General features: G+C 40.8%; 1 protein-coding gene across 2 annotated transcripts in view; it reads left to right on the forward strand.

The window, feature by feature from the left end:
* Positions 1–22,873, forward strand: part of MYO16 (myosin XVI) — a 554,921-nt gene that overhangs the window by 406,832 nt on the left and 125,216 nt on the right. For both annotated transcript variants that reach the window (XM_059902572.1, XM_059902571.1), the window contains exons 24-27: positions 10,356–10,431; positions 15,294–15,469; positions 18,194–18,274; positions 18,531–18,736. In XM_059902572.1, the coding sequence (XP_059758555.1) occupies positions 10,356–10,431; positions 15,294–15,469; positions 18,194–18,274; positions 18,531–18,736 (539 nt within the window). The remainder of the gene's footprint in view (positions 1–10,355; positions 10,432–15,293; positions 15,470–18,193; positions 18,275–18,530; positions 18,737–22,873) is intronic.

The following is a 22,873-nucleotide window of genomic DNA, read 5'->3' on the forward strand; positions in this document are numbered from 1 at the left end:
AAAAGTTGCCCATTTTTATCAGCTGTTAATCCCACCTCTTTCCTAGGGATTATATTTTGCATCATGTAAATAACATGGTGGAGAAGGGGGTTATGAATTTGACTGATGAGTGAATTTACTTCCATTCTGTATATATTAATGATTCCCAGGAGAGTATTTTATGTCTCTTTCTAGGAGTTTATATGCTCTCATGATTCAGTTTCGTAGATGACATGGCTCCCATCTCTCTCCAGTCTGCTTCTCTGTGGGCTTCACACCTACAGGTCTACTTTCAGTATCTCTGCTTGAGTGGCATCTTCACGTTAACAGATCCAGTGGCTAACTAAACTAAATTCCCCAACACTCTCTCAACTGACTTCAAAAAAGTAAATAAAACTGATTTGCCGTATTTGTCCCACTTTTCAACTCATGGTAAAATCAGAAACCCAGTTAATTACCAAATACAAGCTACTCTCTCCCCACTTACCCTTAGAATCCAAATATCCCTCATTTGTATTCCAGCGCCCGAGGTCACATCACCTCCGCCTCTTGGGTCCCTTCAACCGTCTCCTAACACTAACTAATGGAAGAAATGCGAATTATGAATAAAGAGATGAATGAATATCTTTACTTAAAGGCATATGAACTGCTTTTATTTCATTTAGCTTCTTGTTTCCCTGGTGACACTGTCCAGAATTAAATGTGATTATTCTGATTCGACTTGTTAGTAATAGTCCTGAAACAGTGACGGTGATGCCTGCTTTCTTTTCCATATTTTTACCTCCCAGTTTACCTCCTTTGGTAGAAGAATAAACTCTGATTTCTCTTTTAAAAATCAGATCTTCCAGACCATTTTAACACTCTTGTTCTTCGTGTACCTGGTAGTTGAATATGCACAACTCGGGAGATGTAATCAGGATTCGATTTTTATTTTGGGTTCACACCACTTTTTAAAATATATTCAGCTGGGACAGCCCTTCCTTTTAACCAGAAAAAAAACCCAGGCAGCTCCAGTGATATTTCTGGTCTCTCCTAAGTAATAGAGAGTCCTTTATTTGCTTTCGTTGGTGCTCACGGACTCAACTCAGCGACGAGGAATTTCTGGTCCTGTATAGTGATCAGAACCACAAACTTTAGCTGACAGTTTAGTCCCGTCAAGCCCCAGCCACACAGCAGACACGGGACCGTGGCCTGGAGCATCCTGTTTTCTGTTTATTCTTGTGCTGGGTCCTCTCATTTCGTCCCAATATGGCTTCACGCACACGACTCCTTTCGAAGTTTAGGGCTGATGCTGGCTTGGGTGCTTCCATGTGTCCCTGAGACGCTCCTCTGGGGGAGGCTTTGAGGCCCTTCCCGTGCCCTTGGTGATGCTTTTCTCCCCTCCCCCCCAGCTGGCTGCTCCCCTGGGGCTCTGATTTCTGATGTTCACCCACAGACGCTCTCCACCGGACCCCACTCCTCTCAGCCTCACATATAGCCTCTTGGGCAGAATGTAACCCAACTTGGGATTGTGGACCAGATGAGGAAACTTCATCACACCCTTTGTACTTCATCAAAAAGCGTAATATGTCCTGCTCTCCACTTTCTGGAGCTGACACACAGCGGCCCCTCCTCCTGCAGCAGGGCTGTCCCTTCCCTCACACGCACCCCATCCTCCTGCCCGTTTCTGACTTTGGGCTACTTAGTGGGGGTCGATCACCCGTTCCCAGTGTCCCCCTAAGTGCTGGGACATCGTCCAAGTGTATGAGGGCGTTCCATGAAGTCTCCTCCCTCTTGGTTTAGGGGCTGGGGGAAGAAACTGTGTAAAAGTATTTATGGCCCTATTTGCCTGCTGTATAAAGCAATCACTGCTGTGCACTCAAATTGGTGTGAGAGCAATAGATCCATAGATCCATAGATAGACAGAGATGCCCAAGTCAAATACCGTACTTAGAGAAATATGTACACACACACACACACATATATAAAGGAAATATCAGTGCCGCCAGAAGCACACGTAAGCCGTCCGTGCTGTAGTCTGGGATGTCCTGAAATGCCTCAGTTATCACTGAGGGTAGCTTCATTAGAGGAAGTTGAACTTTTAGCACTTAACCACATGGAAATACAGATTTCCACATCGGAACTACATTAATTAGGTGGTAATATAATTAGCAATTCAGTTAGTCCTTTACATTTTGCCTTGCAAGGTAGAGTGTCCACTCTGGAAAAGGCTCTCATTCTAATGCAGCGTTTTATATGTTACGATGGGTAACGTCTCAGCCCAGTAGGAGAAGGAAGGGCAAGGAAGACGCAGGAAGTCTAGGTAGCGAATCCCTAAGTGATGCCACAAAAGGCTCTCCTAAGAATTCTCCACCCTTGTTTTCCCACTCAGGTGGTTTCCTGTTGGCTTCCTGATTCTGGCCTGAATGGAGAATTGGTTGTGACATTTACGTTTCTAGCCTACAGTGCCATGCTCTATTTGTTTCCATTTCTTTTTCTCTAACCTGCGAGACCTCGCTGCAGGTGCGCTGAGACCCCCTCCGCTCGCCGCCTGTGGTTCATTTCACGGGCTGCGATGCTATCTCCTTGCACCCTCAGCCTTCTCAGAACGAGTCGTTTTTATCGCTCTGTCTGCATCCATCCATCCGCCCTATTAGGCCTGCCTTGCTCTCTTGGCTTTCCGTCATACCTTCAAGAGCTTCGTTATCTCTCGTCAGGTGTCCTGAACAGTGATGAACACGGTATCTCTCCTTGTCCCTTTGAGCTGCAGAGCAGGTAGAAGCAGCTGAGCTGTCAGCACCGAGACAGGAATAGATAGAGCGAGAAATTGGGGCTGGTGGAGGTGAGCCGGGGTCTAGCCTGAAAAAGAAACTGCTCCAAATTTTCAAGCAGAAGAAAAGGAGTACAGGCAATAGGTTCCACAGGAAAAGTGGAGACAGATGGGAGACGATGAGGTGACCCAGAGACGCGGGAAGCAGCTGCCTCCTCCGCGGCTGGAGATGGGAAGGGAGGAGACAGTCCTACGGGAAGGGGAGCTGACGGCAGACTGGCACACCTTCCCTGACCTCGCGTGGCCCTCCTCCTGGGTGCCAGCGCCTGGAGCGGGGCTGAGACCACAGACGTTGGGATGTTAGGCCCCAGCTCTGGCAGACCCCGTGCTTTCCTTATCCAGGTGGAGTAAGCCAGCTTCTCTCGCTGTAATTCAGGGAAGTAAAATCAGGGATGGTGGATGGAACCATTTCCCCGGAGCTCGCTCACCCTTGCACTCCAGTTTCCTTGGAGATGAGCCAAAGCTGAGCTTGACAGCCTCCAGTTGGGAAGACAATGCATGTGGTTTGGCCTTTTGTGACTTTTCTTTGTGGACCCAGGAGACTAAGTATCTTGACGGATTGTGATTCACACCCATGGCGGAAGTTTTATAACCCCCGTTTTTATATACGGCGAACATAATTTTCCTTTTAATTGTACGTATTGCAGTGCCGGAGTGTTACAGCGAGTACGTCCAGAAGAGGAGCGCGTGGCCGCGGCTCGCCAGCCTACACTCTTCTCTCTCGGCATCCTCACGCAGCATGTAGACGAGCGTGCTAACTGCTGAAACGTGAGGAAAATGCTAAATTTCCTTTGGAGCCATCTTATTGAATGGAATCATTCCAAAGGAAATCTTTGACTACATGACAATTTCCTTTAAGATTTGTATGGGCCTGTATGCATATAAATTTCTCTGTTACATGCATGAGGGATGCTGTCACTTATAGCATGAATCCTTCAGAGGAAAAAAAAAAAAAAAAACAAGCCTGAGTTTCAGTTATGTTAAGACAGAGGGGGAAAAAGAGCATTTATCCTGGCCTCTATCTTTTGTGACTTTCAGGTTTTTTTCTCCTTTCATCCCCCAAACAGTAAACCAGCAGGAAAAGGAGGGGTGGGGCTGAGAGCAGAGAAGCTGTCCTGAGTGACCTAGAAAGACCCGTGCCTGAAACCTGCTCCTGCCGTTCCAGCAGTGCCCGCTACGTCCCTCCCGAGTGGCACAGCTGAGACAGGACAGGCCTTATGTGTCACCCTGGCATCACAGACTCACAGAGCTAGGGTGATTCCTAGGGTACAGTTTTTTCTCCTTGCTGTTTTCCCATTCATACAGATTCCTCTGTCCGTTTAACTAGGCTCTGAGGCTCACTGCCCTTTGAATCACCAGGAGCCCAAGGGGTGGCCTTTTCCCACTCAGTGTTGCAGCACCCATGGCTTCTACACAACCTTAGTGCCTCTTCAGGCCAGTGGTCCCAGTGAGGTCCGGAGGCTGAGGCTAGGTGGCTGGTGAGTGTAATGTGCTGTTACTCTTCCAGGGAGATGGGCTTTATTCAGAAGCAATTTCTTTGTAAAGTAATACATGAATTTTGACTGATGGCATTACAGCTACAGGATGAGAGCCTCCTTTTCGGATGGCAGCTCATGTAGCAACCTCATAGTTGGATGGCGGAGATGACTCCGTGAGTCATCCTTCTCGGGGCGATAATGTAAAAATATTCTGGAACAGGGCTGAGGGGAAGGTACAGGTGAGCGTTAGAGCAGATATGGGGGTTGCTGATTAGAAAACGATAGGTACTATGCAAAACTAGGACTAACATACTTTTTCCTGCATCTTCAAAATCACCCAGAGAGAGAGAGAGAGAGGTTGACATGACCATCCATGTTCTGGAGACGAGAAATCAGGAAGGCTCAGTACCTTGATGTCCTTACCTACCAGGCACCAGGCCTGGTTGAAGCCGGAGCCCAAAAGGCAGCTGCCGTGCAAGGCTGGTCCTCTTTCCAATACAGCTTGATGCCTCCCACCTAGACGTGGGCCTTGAGAGATAGACTTGGCTTTGGCAGCTGGTGGAGCTGGAAAGGACTTTTCTAAAAAGAAAGGGGAGCACCTGGAAATAGTCCATATGTCAAAGGATTGTATTCAGTGAGGTGGACATCTTTCTGTAGAAAGTGAGGATCTACCAAGGATTCGACACGAGCGATCATGGAGTTAGATTTTTGGTTTTCTATTCACGTCTTCTGAAAATTAACTTTTAGTTCTCGTGTTAACTTAGGACTAAAAGAAAATGCGTGCTTATCATCATCCAGATTATACATTTTTTTAGCTGTGGCCATCTCGTTTGCTATAATTTTTTTAAGTGAAAATAAAACCCAAAACCTTTTAGTTACCTTTATTAAAATGACAGTGCGCCTTTTTAGAATGTGCAGTTTTGAAATGCTTAGGCACAGTTCAGATTTCAGCGTTGTGCGAAGTTTCTGCATTTGTCTTGTGCCACCACCTCCTTGCTGGGGGGAGGGGGTGATGTCAGAGGAGTGGGGGGAGATCAGGGCTCTCGCCACTGCCCAGAGGTAACCTGCCGCAGGTCCCCTCTCCCCGTGCCCACGTAGGAAGCAGTAGAGAGGCACGTCGACCCCTTCCACCTACTCACCCTGCAGCCAGGGAAGTGTTCCTGGAGACCCAGTGGAGACCCAGAACTCCTGCCCACCCAGCGGCAATGAGAATCCCCTCTTCTTTTGTGTCAGAGGAGGTTGAGTGGGGACCCCAAATTCTCCACTTGACAGTAATGAGGCTGTGCCTCTCTTCCCCTGCTGAGTGCTCTCAGAGGAGGTCAGCTAACCAGAAGGTTAAGTGGGAAACTTCAACGTCCTCTTCTCAATTGATAGAACAGCTTTGTGGGAAATCAGAAAGGATGTAGAACTCAACACCATCAACCAACGGGATCTGCTCATTTATAGATGTGTAAACCAAGAGAAGCAGAATACTCATTCTTTTCAAGTCCATGCTTCAAGAAAGACTATATTCTGGGCCATAAACCAAACCTAAAATTCCGAAGGATTGAAATTATACAGACTGGGGCTTTCCTATCACAATGGACTACTCAAACTAAAAATCAAGAAGAGAAAAATAACAGGAAAATCTCCAAATACGTGGAAACTAAAAAATGCCCTTCTAAGTAATCCATAAATCAAAAATGAAGTTTCAAGGGAATCCAAAAATATGTTGAACTGAATGAAAATGAAAATACAACATGTCAAACTTTTGAGACAGACCTAAAACAGTGCCAAGAGGAAAATTTATAGCACTACATACATATATTAGAAAAGAGGAAAGTCTCAAGTCAGTAATCTAAGCTTCCACCTCAACAACCTAGAAGAAGGAAAGTAAAATAAACCCAGAACAAGCAAACAAAAGGCAATCCAAGAGCAAACTGAGAGCAAAATGCATGGAATTTTTTTTAAAAATAGAGAAAATCAATGAAACAAAGAGTTGGTTCTCTTAAAATAACCATAAAAATGACAAACCTCTAGTAAGGAAAGACAAAGAAAAAAGAGAAAAGACACAAATTGCTAATATCAGGAATAAAACTGGAAATATGAATACAGATCCTGCAGTCAACAAAAAGATCAAAAGGGAATAAATACTACAAACAACCATCACATATAAATTTGACGACTTAGATGAACTGGACCAGTTCCTCACAAAACACAAATGACCTCAATTCACCACATATGAAATAGAGTCCTGAGTCTTCCCTGCACTGATGTCAATATCCTACTGGTGATGGTTTTGTCCGATGTTATCATTGGCGGGAATGGGGTAAAGGGTCCGCCGGCTCTATCGGTGTTATTTCTTGGAACTGTGAATCTACAATTATCTCAAAATTAAAAGTTTAAGAAGTAGTTAAAGGTGATGGGAGCAGGTTATCTATGGACATAATAAACGGGCATGAGTGGATATCATTTATTTAGATTTTCTAGTTGCCTTTGACAAGGTCAACACCAAACTTTATTGGATTGAGGAAATCATCATGGTTAAAAGGCCAAGTTTGGAAACAGATTGTATTTTATCCTTAAAATGAAAAAATAAACCCATCTCAGATGTGTGTGCACACATATGTGTGTTGTGTGCATGTATTTCTCAGCTTGTCCCCTGAAAAGTCCTAGAAACACTGACTAGCTCGATAATACTATGCTATTGTGCACCTCTAGGTCTCTAATTTCAATTTTCCTGTAAAATATGAAAGGGCTCCTTGAGGAAATACTCGATTCCAGATTTGGGACCAGGAAAAAAAAAACATGATATGGAACCATGTGTTAGCATTCCAGTAATGCCAAGTTTATGTAACACATAGTCGTTAGCATTATTGCATTAATTATGATAAAATAAGCTATCTTGGGGGGTAATGTCTAATACTTCTGTTGAGCTGTCAACTCAAATCCCATCAATACTGTAATCATCCATGTCTTAGGAATAGGCTCAGAAGCTCTTAAACTTGGAATGCCTTTGCAGAATATTAATTCAGCACATAAAGAAAGACTCAAAGAGCTAAAGCAGTTTTCCCATTGTCTCAAAATAATTAAGCTCACCTGCTTCAAGACTCATTAATTTTATATGAAGTAAAAACTTTTGCCCAACTCCATGCTTCCTACAAGCATCAAACTGCCCTTCTTGAGTGTTTGCACTTGTATGGATTTTGTTAAGTATCTTTTCCACGTAACTTCTCCTGCTGGTGTCTCCAACTGGGAAGTTTTGAATTTTAGTTTTAATGGGAGACCTTTAGTTTTTTGTCTGACTATCCAAGTACAACCAGGATGCTATTCATGAGGACTTCCCCGAGCACATGATCTTGTGATAATGAAAGACTCATCAACATAATCTTAAATAAAAAGGGGCAGCACGATGTTATGCTATATGTGGTCACAATATAACGAAACCTTTTTGTTCGTTTCACCAAATATTAAATGAATCTGCCCAGTGGACAAAGCATTTTGCTTGTTGCTGCAGAGACAGAGCTGAGCAATTCATAGTCACTCCCTCAAGGTACAGGAGGAAGGCCCATCACAAAGCAAGGCATGACAGGAGCAAAGACAGGCAAGGAATGTATTTAGAAAAAATCAGGTAGTCCAACTGTGTGTGTGTGTGTGTGTGTGTGTGTGTGTGTGTGTGTCTTTACTTCAGAATCATCAGATACCCGTGAAAAGAAGAGGCTAGAATTATAGATTGGAACGGTACAGAGGAGGACCCTACACTGTAGGATCAGCTCTGGGACATTAAATAACCTGCCAAAGTCCATATAGATGCAGAGCAGCTTAGCTGGGTGTCTGTGGTCTCCGGGCACTGCTGTGTCTAATACAGGAAGGCATGCAGAAGCCAAACTCCAGGTTAAGATTTCTCAACCCCAATCCGATGGTCACTGGGAGCCAGATACTTCTTCACTGTGGGGCTGTCCAGGGCACTGTAGGATGCTTGTAGCACCCGTGTCCTTCCAACGCTTCAGTTGTGACAAACGCAAAAGACTCCAGGCACTGAAAGTGTCACCATCATCCCTGGTTGAGAACCACTGCTCTAGATGATGTAAAAATTGTTTAGATTCAACAATGTGTAATATGTAACATGACATACAGCTTACATTTTAATATTGGTAAGCCATGTTCTGGCCTAGGGGCAAACTGGATAATTAGATAATGATTGAGAAGTATCTTAAAGTTGTTTAGTTGTTTGCCTCTTAGCTCAAGCAGTCTTCTGATCCAAATTCATGTTGGAAAATCTGGGAATCTGGAGGGTATCTTGGGATTTCTGTGCCATTTAGGCTCTTGTGACAGCAAAGAATAAAATCTCAGCAAGGCTTTATTGTAAGGATGACACAGTTAGGCATTGGAACTTGAAAACCCGGTAGGAACCAAGACTCATCTGGCCTTTTTCTAGCTTCCTCTCACTGGCCACTCAGCCTCTTTCTCATGGATTCTTTCTGTCTAGTTCCATCTTGCTGCCAATGAGACAATCTTCTCTGGGCCGTCCAGTTAAAATTCCCAAAGGAGTCGGGTGATTATCACCTTCACTGGTCTAACCACCCACACTCCCTCATGGTGATGCAGAACGGAGAGACATCATTGACCAGATGCCCTCCTTGGGGTCAGTCCTGGTCTACCTGGGGTAAAGGACAGCCTGTGACACCCAACCGTGGTGAAGCAGCAGTAGCTGTTGAACCTGATGAGCCTCGTGGCTGATCTGACCCTCAGGACCACACTTGGGAACTCACACTTGGCTGAGGCTGAGAGAGACAATAAAACCACGTCTCTCTTCAAAAATCACGTCTCCCAGGCCAGATGGGAATACCAGCAAAACCAGACAATAAAGTCATTTAAATATGTTCGTAAGTAAACTGTGACAGAAAAAAAAACTGTTCTTTGAATAATCCAGAATTAATTGTTTCCTGAGTTTTCTTTGTTTTAAGGACTTCAGATTTTATTCACTGCTTAAATGATCCAAAGGAACGCTTTTTTTTTTTTTACTGAAGTATAGTTAATTTACAATGTTGTGTTAGTTTCAGGTGTACAGCAAAGTGATTCAGTTACACATACATACATATATATGTACATATCTGTTCAATATCTATTCTTTTTCAGATTATTTTCCATGATAGGTTATTACAAGATATTGAGTATAGTTTTCTGTGCTCTACAGTAGGTCCTTGTTGTTTAGTATTTTCTATATAGTAGTGTGCGTATCTGTTAATCCCAAACTGCTGATTTATCTCTTCCCCCCCCACCCCACCCCCGCTGCTATCCACTTTGGTGACCATAAGTTTGTTTTCTACATCTGTGAGTCTATTTCTTTTGTAAATAAGTTCATTTGCTATCATTTTTTTAGATTCCACATATAAGTGACATCGTATAATATTTGTCTTTCTCTGACTTACTTCACTCCATATGAGAATCTCTAGGTCCATCCATGTTGCTGCAAATGGCGTTATTTAATTCGTTTTTATGGCTGAGTAGTATTCCATTGTATATATATACCACATTGTTTTTATCCGTTCATCTGTCAGTGGACATTCAGGTTGCTTCCATATCTTGGCTCTTGTAAATAGTGCTGCTGTGAACATTGCATGTATCTTTTGGAATTAGAGTTTTCTCTGGATATATGCCCAGGAGTGGGATTGCAGGATCATATGGTAGCTCTATTTTAAGTTTTTAAATAAAGACAGCACTCCATTTCTCAAACTGACGCCTCATTTCCTTCCCTCCCAAGGTGTCGTGAAGTCTTCCTACTTGGTTTAGAGAGTTTTCTGAGCAGGTGAGGGTTTTGCAGAATAAACAGGCTATGATGGCTGGGAGTCAGCACCCCTTTCTCCTAAACTCGCGATTGGAGGAGGGCTCCGGCAATCAGATCAGAGGAGGCATCCCTGCCTCCACGTGCAGAAGGAGAGCCTGGGAATGGGAGCTTTGAACTTGCCTGTAGCGAGAACTCTAAGACCTGAAGACACTGCTCTTATGAATAATTTAAAACTGCCGCTGAGTCAAGTTATTCTTTAAAGGAAATTACTTTCGTGGTCATGTTTAACCATTAGTAATTATGCCACTTTCTTTTATTATAGGTAACGTATGAAATTGTTGGAGCAATTGAAAAAAATAAAGACTCCCTTTCACAGAATCTTCTATTTGTAATGAAAAGTAAGTTTTCCCCGTACGGTTAAAATGCCACACATTCTTTATGCCTCTGTCTCTGAACATGGTCCTATAAAATATGCCACCAGCTAAGGATAATTGAACTATCTTTTGTGTTCTAATACCCAGAATAATAAGGAACGGATCTTGCCATGCTACACACTGGTTACAACTTAATTTGGAGTCTAGTAGAAACCATAATTTAACTAAGCTTTTAGCAGATAGAAATATAAAACACCTTTACCAGTTTGGCGTGTGAATATAAAGAAGCTCTTGTGTGAAGACTGATGGAGATGCATATGGCTTCCACAGTTATTTAGGCTACAGCAGGGTGAGTTTCATTACTTAAGATGACTCTGGAGCACATCTAAGGGTGGTATTTTATTCTTGTGTACTTTCAGCTATAAAAAACTAATGCTTACAAAGTAAAATGAGGGTACGAATTGATATATACATACACACAAGCATATATGTATATATCCATATAAATTTATAGGTGACATCTACTTAGTGAACCTTAGTACTTTATATACATATCTCTATACATATATCTATAATTCTATACTATACGTAAAATGATGTACTGGGTTTATATGTGGTATAATTATATATATCTCTATATTTACATATAGATCTATAAATGTACGTATATGTATAGTTCTATCTCCTCTAGTAATTGTTTTCTTAATAGCAGTTCTGCAGTGATTCACATTTTCTTAATAACCTCTTCAACGAATTAAAATGTATCATCTTTGTGCTTTAAGTTGCTCTAAATGAGATGGAGCCATTTATCATTCCTGGGAAAAGAAGCATATCATAGCCTTTCATGAAATAGTTGGATGCCTTTGAGCTGGAAATAAGACATCCATATCACTTCCAGCTGGAGGAATATATTTACCTTAAATCAAATAGTAGAGTTGCAATATATTGCTTTTCATGGGGAATGATTCTGCTTGCCTCTCAGAATGTATGGTTATTGAGTTCTCTTAAAGGCTGAGACTAATGATAAAAACATGGACTTGGAATAATACTGTGTAAAAAGAAAGAAGTGAGATAATTGATCTTCTTGATTATCACTGGAAGTATCTTCCTTCTAGTTTTCAAATATTTGGACTTTCATTCATAACATACTTAAAATTTTATAACATATATAAAATCCATGTATTTTATGAAGAACTAATATACAGCATGTTTTCAAAGTTGGCACTAGGCCTCCTTTTTTTTTGTATTTCATGGTGACGGAATATGTATTTAGAAAGAAAACATGATGGCTTCTGATATTGCAATTCTGCTTATCTTAACAGAGTCCCTATATCTTAAAGTCATTCTTTTGTGTATGCTTGCTAACAAGTGCCAAGAGAAAACAGGCGAATCTTATTTTATTCTAAATATTTTAGACTATACATACATCTGAACAGGAGGACAAAATTTACAATGTGCCCTTATAAGTTCATGTAAGAGGTGCCAAGTGTTTTCTGCTGAGAGCTAGAGAATAAATATTTCAGGCTTTGCGAGCCGTAAGTTCACTGTTGCAACTACTCAACTCTGCTATGATAATGAGGAAGCAACCGTAGACAATACACGTGGATGTGGCTGTATTTCAATAAAACTTTATTTACAAAAACAGGCAATGGGCTGGATTTGGCCCACAGGCCACAGTTGCTCACCCGTTCTATCACACAAGCAAAGATGCCTGGTTGTGATAGTATTTTATGAATCTATGGAATGTTTTGACACTGCAAATAGTTATTAAAAGCAAGTGTAATTTATAGATAATAGTAATAATTCCTGTTTCCAGGCACCTTGCTAAGTACTCTGCTTACAGCATCTGATTCAATTCTCATATTATCCAAAAGCTCCCAGGTGAGGAAGGAGGCAGGGTCTGTGGCAGGATCCCTACAAATCCAGCTGTGTCTGTGACACCCCTGCCCAGTGCAGACAGGGAGCTGGGTGGCACGGCTCACACAGACAGTGCCCTCGTTGGTGCCCAAGATGAGAAATCAAGTCCACTTGACTCAGAAAGAAGCAGGTAGAGTTAAAGTCCAGACTCTTAAGTCTACTTATAAGTAGAGGAAAATTTACTATTTATTGTCAATGATGCTGTTGGCATTTCTGCGTACCTGCCTATAGACTGTGGGCGCCTCAGTCAGCTCAGCCCGTTTTACGGGCAGAAAGGCACCCAGTGCATTGTGTATAGAGCCCAGAGACGGATGCTTCCCATTGCAACGTGTATACAGGGTGACATGAAGAAAAATGCCTGCAGCAAGTGACTCCTAGAAGTAGGGAAGGGAGGCCAAAGCTATCTCTCCTCTAGGGACTTCCTTCTCAGGCTCTAGGTGGCAACAAGATGGCCGAATTTCTCTTTTTTTTTTTTTTTAAATTTATTTATTTAATTAATTTAGTTTTGGCTACATTGGGTCTTTGTTGCTGCGTGCGGGCTTCAGTTGTTGTGGCTCGTGGGCTCTAGAGCACATGCTCAGTAGTTGCGGCGCACGGGCTTAGCTGCTCCAAGGCATGTGGGATCTTCCCGGCTCGAACCCGTGTCCCCTGCTTTGGCAGGCGGATTCTTAACCACTGCGCCACCAGGGAAGCCCCGAATTTCTCTTTTTAATGTGCCGAGGAACCTGCTCTCGCCTCCCGCTGGCTCAGCTTACGGGCTGGGCTCTACTGTTAGGGTTGAGGCACGATGGCATCTCCATCATAGGGTGATGGTAGTCCTACTTTACCTTCATGCAGCCTGGGTGTGTGATCCAGAGAAAGGACAGAAACAGGTCAGTTACATGTTTTGGTTCATAGTTATGTCTAGTGTTTACAGATGTAGTAAAGCCTTTTTCCCCAGTTATGGGAGTACCAAGTTGCACTATCTATCTGTGGTTCCATCCATCCACAGACTAGCTAGAAATATAAGTAATATGTTTAATTAAGTTAAATAGGACATGGTATTATATGTTTATTGTTTCACTGTTTGCTTTGAAATGATTTCAAACTTAAAGTCACAAAATTAGTACAAGGAACTCCCGTATGCTCTTTTCCCAGATTGACTTTTTTCATTTCCTTTCTCCTTTTCTCTCTTCCTCTCTCCTTCCTTCCATCTCCGTGTGTGCGTGCGTGTGTGAGTACGCGTGCTCTCTGAACCACTGGAGAATGGCCAAAAGTGTCTTTGTGCCTAAATACTTTGGTCCAAGGACCAAGGACATGGTCGTAGATAACCTCAGTAAATTATCAGACTATTAAACATTGATATGATACCAATATCTAATTCAGAGTTTATGTAACACTTTGCCAGTTATCCCACTAATGTCTTTCATAATGATTTTTCCCCCAATTCAGGACCATTTGCTGAGTTTACTTGCCATTTCTTGTCAGTCTTCTTTAATCTGGGACATTTCCTCAGCTTTCCTTTTTCTTCATGACATTAATATTTTAAGAAGTGGAAGCCCAGTTTTTTCATTATTTTGATACTAAAATTACCCAAGACTTGGCCAGTGAGAACCCCTCCAAGCTAGTTGCTATGTCCTTTTGACAGGTTCTCATGTCTTTTGTGGCACTTTCTTACATTCTGGCTTTCCAAAATGTTCTAGGATCTTCTACCTTGCCTCAGATCCAGAATTGGCCACTTATCCAAGAAGACTTGATTTATTTTAGAGGTGAATGGTGTTAAGAAACACTGAGAAATGGGGGCAGGGTGAGCTCATTGCTACTGGGGTGTCATTGCTTTTAGACCCTTTCAGAACTAGAAAATTTAAGATATAGGCATAGATTTTACATATATATGTGTGTATGTATATATAGATACAGATATAGATAGATATATCGCTGTATATTATTGTGATACCTGTAATTTCAACCCAACACCACAGAGCTCCTTTTTGCCTTCCTGCAATCCATAATTGTATCTCCCTTCTCTGACCCTCCTCCTAGCTCCCTATTTGTTTATTCATGTGGTGACTTTTCACTGAAGGCACTGCTAATAAATATATTAGCTGGGCAAACAAAATAATCTGAGTGCAGAAATGGTGGAAACTAAACCACTTTGCTCCTAAACGTTGCCAACTGTCCGATGGGCTAAGACTGATCCTGAATGATTTATGCATGTTACATCACACTTTAATCTTGCAGGAATCCACAGAGTAGGTACTCGGGTGGTTATTTCACAGAAAAGGAAATTAAGGCTTAAAAACTGTCTACATACAGATAGAAGTAACACAAGAAACATGCCTTCTAGAACCTTAACTGTCACAGACATGGTTTCACTTTGCTATTCAAATGTGTCCATCCATTCATGAGCCCGTTTCTCCCTGAGGTGTCAAGAAAGACATATGGACCCAGAATTACCAGAATTTTTATAACCTAACATCTAATGTATCAACTTGCTTTCACCTTTCCAGCTTAACTGGATCAGAAAAAGAGGCCCTTTTCCCCCTAACAGCTGAGACGGCCGAATGAGACAGGGGCTCCCCAATATCTGCCTTCCACTCGGAGAGAGGTTCTTCCTGGGGACGTGTGTCCCTGGCAGTTACTTTCCTGGAATGGAGAGCTGCTGACCAAAACCATTTCATGACTTGGTCAAGTGCACTGAGCCCCCTTAGGTCTGAGCAGGTCCGATCTGGTTCTGGCTGTTAGGAGGCTCAGGTGGGGGAGAGGAGAGCGTGGGATCTGGACCGAGGGCAAAAAAGGTCAGAATTCATCCAACAGCGTGATGAGTAGTGGGGAAAGTAAAAAAGAGGCAAAAGGAAAGGTAGACTCCTAAATTCCCTCCCCACTCAGAATGTTTCAGTGGTTTGAACGCTCGGATGACGTGTAAGCTTAATGCTTGCGTGAATTACGATTTTAATGCCGCTTACAATATTCATTTATTTATTTCCTAGCTAGTGAAAATGTCATGATCAATCATTTGTTCCAGTCGAAACTGTCACCAACAGGAGCCCTCGTACCTTCCTCTCCTTCTTTTAAATTCAGAGGACATAAATCTGCCTGGCTCAGTAAGAAAATGACAGCTTCTTCAATGATTGGAGAAAACAGGAATTATCTAGAACTTAGTAAGGTAGGAGTTTTTATGATTCGTGTCTGGTTGTTTTGAAGTTTGCTTATTAGCATATTTGCTGCTTCTTTTAAAGAAAAAAAAGCACAATCCTCAATGCTAATGGAAAGAAATTGATATTTTAATTGAAAGAATTAAAGGAAAGACTGCTTACCTAAAGTACAACCCTCTGAGAGAGGACGGTTATAAGAAAGTGCAGTGGAGTGAGAATTTGATAGCAAATAGAGTATCGGTCATTTTTTTTGTTGTCTGTGCAGCATAATTTTTACATCTCATCTCTGTGACTGTCTTTTTGATGAATGGGAGGTAACTTCAGGGATAGTAGGATTAAAGGGAATAAACTTAGCTGCCTTATTCTGTTGATATTAATCACTTCAGAGGCTTCAGGTCTCTAAACAATAAATTGTTTCTCATATAGACATAGTGTATTTTTCAGGTCCTAGAGTGTTTTCACTGTGTTTTATAGATTTTTAATTTATTTCAGCATTATACTAATTTTTTATTGGGGTATAGTTGCTTTACCATGTTGTGTTAGTTTCTGGTGTACAACGAAGTGAATCAGCTGTATGTCTACATATATCCCCTCCCTCTCGGTCCTCCCTCCCCAACCATCCCACCCATCTAGGTCACCACAGAGCACCGAGCTGAGCTCCCTGTGCTATACGGCAGGTCCCCACTAGCTATCTGTTTTACACATGGTAGTGTATATATGTCAATCCTAATCTCCCAATTCGTCCCACCCTCCTCTTCCCCCACTGTGTCCACACGTCCATTCTCTACGTCTGCGTCTCTATTGCTGCCCTGCAAATAGTTTCATCTGTACCATTTAATGGGTATTTGTCCCACACCAGCGTGGTTGTACTTACGACCTAAAGATTCTGACGATTTGTAAAATAGAACAAAAAATTCAGTGAAGAGTTGTTTCAAAACTGAAATGTTTTAAGTTTATGAATTCAGTGCCCAGTTGTAGCCCAGTTTGTTTTGCTTGCCTTTATAAAAACTCTTAAAAAATGAGAAATATGGTTGGGAAGGTGTCCAGGACAATCAATCTTAGAAATTCAGTCATTGTCGCTTGCTGAAATGCATTTTAACTTACCAATTAAAATAGAAGCATAATTAAAATCAACTGTATTATAGAAGAGTGGCAGAAATGTGTATAGCGTATTAAAAATGTGTGTGTGTGTGTGTGTGTGTGTGTGTGTGCTCCTGAGTGCGTGTGTATGTGTTTAGCCATTAGACCCTAGATTTAAGGATCCTTTGATATAGTTGTTCCAGAACTGGACCATCACAGGAATTCAATCTCATTGCATATAAAATGGCATCTTTTACATAAAAAGGACAAAGTGTTCCCCTAGTAAGCTCAATCTCTATTCCTGGTGGTTTCGCTGAAACCACTGGCCCTTCCTTTCTCAATCATCCTGGAAATCATGAGCAAGAAATCGCCACACACCTCCAAACTGTAATTTTTAACCTTAATTATTAAACATTACCAGGCATAGATGCCATTAGTCTTTTCCCTGAAGGACTGCAAAAGCGAGATAATTCACAAGCAGTTCCTCCACCCGGAAAGGGAAATTGAGTGTTCAGTTTCAAGGGATGAAGATTTATTTATTATGATTTTTCCTTAAGTGTTCCATTCCTCTCTTCCCTCCGAGGGTCCTCACCCCTGCACACCCATCCCTGTGACCGGCAGGGTAGCCATCTACCCCCCCTTCAACTGAGCATCACGTTCGGCTTTGTGTTTGTAGAAAACAAGTTGATCTTAGACCAATCGCTTCGTTTTCCATTCCCTTGTCAATTACAATTGATCTTTTCAGCTTGACGGTTCATCTCAATGGAAGGAAATGAGCTATTGCCATGATAGCAATAGCACCATATTGACAAGAATGTTTCATCAAATTTTTTGTTCTATCGAGACCTTTTATTTTAACATAAATGATTTTGGATCGATAGATCTGTTGGTCTCAGTCTGTATGATTTTGTGAAATGTAATAGTACATTAGTGGCTGAGGTTTCTTTTAACCCCTGGTGGGATTTAATTAATTACTTTCTGCCCTTTCTTTCTTCACCCACTGGCTTCATTTTCACTGACTTCTTTTATCTGCCTTATCATTTAATCTTTGCTACGTATGAATTATTTTCTTTTAAGAGCTATATGTAACTACTATCGAAGAAAACAGTCTACTGTCATTTTTCATAGGCAAGTAATTTACTAACCCCTTTTAGTCATTAAAAAAAAAGAAAAAGAAAACGAAGGGAAAGAAAAAATGAGTAAGACACTGATTATAGTTAAACTTACGGAACAAACCAGTGATTGTTAAAACATCAAATCTTTGTAATGTAAAATATCAATAGTATCCTTTTACCCCAGAGCAAACTACATTTCATGATAAACATGCACAATTAGTAATACAATCAGGATACCAAGGTGAGTTTATTGTACCACCAAGCAAGTCAACATCTGTCTATTCTCAAATTAAAGTAGATGCAGGTTCATGACAGCCATGGACTTGAAAGGCAAGGAATGGTTATTTTACATGTAGCTGCCCATTTTTCTAGCTCATAGTACCATTACAGAAAATCATTTGGCACTGATTTTTATAGTCTGTTTTAAATCTACATCTGCCTGTAAGTGAATTTATATGAATCAGAGGGTTAATTATTTCCCTCTAAACTGGAATTTAGTAAAATAAACCCGCTCACCCTTTCCTTTTGTTTTCATTACAGTTATTAAAAAAGAAAGGAAATTCTACATTTCTTCAAAGACTAGAACGGGGAGGTCCGGCCACCATTGCATCGCAACTCAGGGTTAGTGAAGTTTTCAGATTTCAAAAACTTCCATTTTGATTATATCAACTGTAGAGGGTTTACATGGAATTTTCCTCCATTTTCAGCACTTAAGGACCTTCAAAAAAGTAAGCATGCACACACACACACAAAGCAAGTGAATGCATAATAAATAAGAATCATGGATTGAAGATAAAGATTTTTATTTAAAAATTGCTTTACCTTGTCAGTCGGTGTCTTCTTTGGGGAATCAGTTGTGTTTTACTTCTCTCCTTAGAAAACTCTGATGGATATCACTGGAAAACTTCAGAAGTGCACTCCACACTTTATTCATTGCATCAAGCCCAATAACTCGAGGCTGCCAGATACTTTTGATAATTTTTACGTGTCTGCTCAGCTGCAATACATTGGGGTCCTGGAGATGGTGAAGATCATCCGACACGGATACCCTGTCCGCCTTTCCTTCTCGGATTTCCTGTCAAGGTAGGTTTTGCTCTTGTGTCCACTGTTCCCAGGAACATGTTGATAATATTGTAGCGTGGGTCTTCTGTTTTCTTTTCTGGCATTTGTTTTATTATTCATATTCTTTTATCCTGAGTAGACAAAATACTCTGGGAAGCAATGAAATACACTGACAAAGCTTATATAAAAAGTTACTAAACTTTACTGCAGACCCGATAGCTTGGAAACAATTTTCGTGTTCCCTTAAATTTAGGTTTCCTTGGATTTGAACATTTATAAAATTGTTGCTTATAATATTGACATAAAAATTATAATTTAATATAAGAAATTAAGTATGTGATTATTTTCTCCTTTTATATGTATGAACAAATTTTTTTTTAGGTCAAGTGTTGGCAAACTGCATTCATGGGCAAATCCAGCCCACTACCTATTTTTTGTAAATAAAATTTTATTGTAATACAGGCAGTGAAAATAATGAGGATATCTGTTTTCAGGCAATCAAACAATAAAAGGGAGGATGGGCAAAAAGAAAACAAGAAAGTATTTGGTAATCTTATATAAAAACATGAAATTTAAAAATAACATTGACATAAAATAATATCAATATTACAAGTATAAAATCTAGCATTTATGGTTAAAAACTAACTGCACAAATAGTATGGAGAAATCTGTTTGGCAAACCGTTCACCTAAAAAAAAGAGATTTTAAGGTTTTGCTGACCAGAAGTTCCATTTGAGCTACTGGTTTGAAGAAGCTGCTAAATTCAAGCAAAGCAATCAACCAAAAAACTTAAATCACCAAGTTGGAAATAATCAGAACAAAGGGTATAATGTTTAAACTATGACTAAAATTCTATGTTTAATTTGTATCACATTTGTTTTTCCAGAAGATAGAAGTAGCATCTGTTTATTGTGTATTTTGGTAAATTTCACAAAGACACAAATAAGAAAATAAACATCATAGGAGCCATTCATTCTCAAAGAGCTGATAGACTATTCAGAAGGGAGGAGATAAAATCCACCACATTTCAGGATAAAGTATCTGGAGAATGAATATGTTTAACCTGCAGAGTGTATAGTGTAGATAGACAAGATAATTGTGTTTAAAAACGTAAAAGATGCTAATTCATGAGCTAATAGACACACTGTCTACTATTTATAGGGAAGAACTGCAAAGTTGGGCATTACACAGGCATACATTAGGAATTAATATGTGCTGAATATAAGAATTAATTTGTGTTTTTGTTGGGTAGGGATGGTGGTGTCACATCACTGCTTATTGTACATTAAGAGGTATCTGGTGGGTACAGCTCTGATCTGCCTCTTTCTGTTCCCTCAGTGGACGTCCATTTATAGTCTCCAGAAATGTTTGGTCTGTCAATGAGTATATATTTCTCACACTTTACAGTTTAAGTGTTAAAAGTCAGCCTTCCCACCCCTTTAAGTCCAAGTGGTCTTCGAATCAATGAGTTTAAAACCTGCCCATAAACAAGTTTAAAATAATAGATTCCCACATTTACCCCAGACCTTCTGAATGACAATCAACAGAGAGTGGGGTCCAAGGACGCCCTGGTTTGTCTGCTGGGGAGGGGTATGGTGCTGTTATCTGCTGGCATCATATGGTCTCAGAGGGTCACCAGCCTTGATAAACCGTAGTTCACTCAGCAGCACTGACTCCCTTCCCAAGCCGTGCTGAGAATAATGGTTCTGCAACGTTAGTGTCCATCGTAGGCTTGTTAAAATACAGATTCCTGGGCAGCAGCCCCAGAGTTCCTGGTTCAGTAGGTCTAGGTGAGGTCCGTGAATTAGCAATTTTAGCGAGTTCCCAGGTGATGCAGATGTTGTGGTGTGTGGACAACCTTTTGAGAACTACTGCCCTAGAACATCTACTCACTTGGGGATTACATCTTTGTTTGGTTTTGTTTTTCCCCAGACAAGGCTTGGAAGTAGGTGAATGCCTTGATCATCAAAGGGAACTTGTTGAGGATGCAAAATCTCAGGCATTTACTGATTTACTGAATTAAAATTTGCAAATTGGTTGAGATTTCCAAGTGATCTGGATGCACTTGAAGTTTCAGAAGCACTGTGAATGGATTCCTGCATTGGATATTAAATAGGACTAATCTCACTCTATGAATATTTTTTAAAGTGCGTTCAATGCATTTTATTTTGTTAGAACGTCTTCGACTCATGGAATCAAAGAAGCTTGGCATTAAAGTGTCCCTCAGAGTTTCTCTGGTATAATCTTTAGTAGCTGCATGGCTCTTCCTTACAGCTACTCCAACAGGCAGTCACTTGAATTGTCCTATTTTCCCAGAAAAAGGTGGAGAACATACATGGCTGTGTGTGTGTGTGTGTGTGTGTACGTGTGTGTGTATGTTCCCCATATTATATATCATAATAATTAGAAAATCATTTCACCTTTGTTATTTGTATTTGTCTAGTTTGACATATATACATATATACCTACCAGAATTTCTTATCTCTATTACAATAGTATACGCAATGATTATCTTTTAAAATTAAGTACAGTCTTCCATATATATGCATTTCTTGCTTTACTCTGACTTCTAGGCAGAGACCATGTCTTATTCAGTCACAATACCTGTGCGTTTTGGGTTTTAGTCAATGTTTTAGGAATGAAGCTGGCATTGGAGATTAATAGCTGTTCAGTGTAAAGTAATGTTTCTCCATAACAGAGACGATAGCTGCACTATGTTTGTTGAAAAGAATAGTGGGGGTGGGAAATGATACCTTTTGGTAAATCTCTGCTTTTCTTTAACCAGCCCCTTACGTAAAAGGAGATGTGATTTCAATTTATCATCTTTATTTGTAATTGCACATTAGGAGAAATGGAATTATTAATGTACTTCAGTAGGAATTTGTCACCGTCTCTCTTACATAAAGGACGCCCATCTGGAATATTATCACAAAAACACTGATCTGTAGAGAGAGTATCAGTTTCTACAGAACTTGAATAAAAACACAATCCACACAGTGTCACATCAACAAGTAACGTATTTATTCAGAAAGCTCATCAGAACCTTGAAATTCCCCCAGGCAATCAAGCATGGTTGTATAAACAAAGCCTCGAGGTGCAATTTAATAGAAGTTTTTGGTTGCCAAAATATCAGATAACAGTTCCTATGTAAAACATTTCTTTTCTATTTGTATCACCTTGTCTTAACTGTTAGAGAATAAAACTCGATGAAACAAGTTACTTTGTTTAGTTTACAAAGAGGAATATGGTTACCACAACAATGCTGGACAAAGAAGAAAAATATGTCCAGTTTTGAAACCAGCACCTACTCATCTCAGCAGCATTTATTGCTTCTGAAACCCAACATGACAGTAAATGTGGATAATGGACATTTCTGCAAATCTGTAGGTGGGCGTGATGGTATTGCAAATTGGCTTCCTGGTATCCTGGCTCTAATAACTGTCCATCATTCTGAGTCTTCCTAATCAAAACCAGAGAATTGTGTTTGTCGAGAAATCGTATTTCGATTAAACGAGAAGCATGCTTGTTGAATTTTTTCCCTAATAGCATCAATCGTTTCTGAATGGGGTAGTAAAGATGCAAGGTCCTGTCTCCATGGCAAGAAACCTCACAAGTTTGGGTATATGAGGAAGAAGGAAAGGAGCAATAGAAGTAAATTATTTTGTGCAAATCATGATACATAATTGGACCACTTATTGCTGTGGACTGAATTGTTCCCTCCACAAAAACTCATACGTTGAAGCTGTACCCCCCAATGTGACTGTATTTGGAGATGGGTTCTATAAAGAGGTAATTAAGGTTAAGTGAGGTCCTAAGGGTGGGGTCCTGATCCAATAGGATTGGTGTCCTTATAAGAAAAGTCACCAGAGAGCATGTCCTTCTTCTCTGCTATCTGAGGATGCAGTGGAAAGGCAGCTGTCTGCAAGCCAGGAGGAGACCTTGGTAGAAACTAACTGCCCCACACCTTGATCCTGGACTTCCCAGCCTCCAGGACTGTGAGAAAATAAACTTCTGTTGTTTAACCCGCCAGGTCTGTGGGGTTTTGTTATGACAGCCTGAGCTGGCTGTGAATACCTGTGTTCGTAGGTGTGTGTTTATATGGTCTCAATAGGTAGCATAGCTGGACAAGTTATGCTGGGAAGTTTTTGGGACTTTGTT

This window comes from Balaenoptera ricei, chromosome 18, assembly GCF_028023285.1.
Source record: "Balaenoptera ricei isolate mBalRic1 chromosome 18, mBalRic1.hap2, whole genome shotgun sequence".
NCBI classification, from domain to species: Eukaryota; Metazoa; Chordata; class Mammalia; order Artiodactyla; family Balaenopteridae; genus Balaenoptera; species Balaenoptera ricei.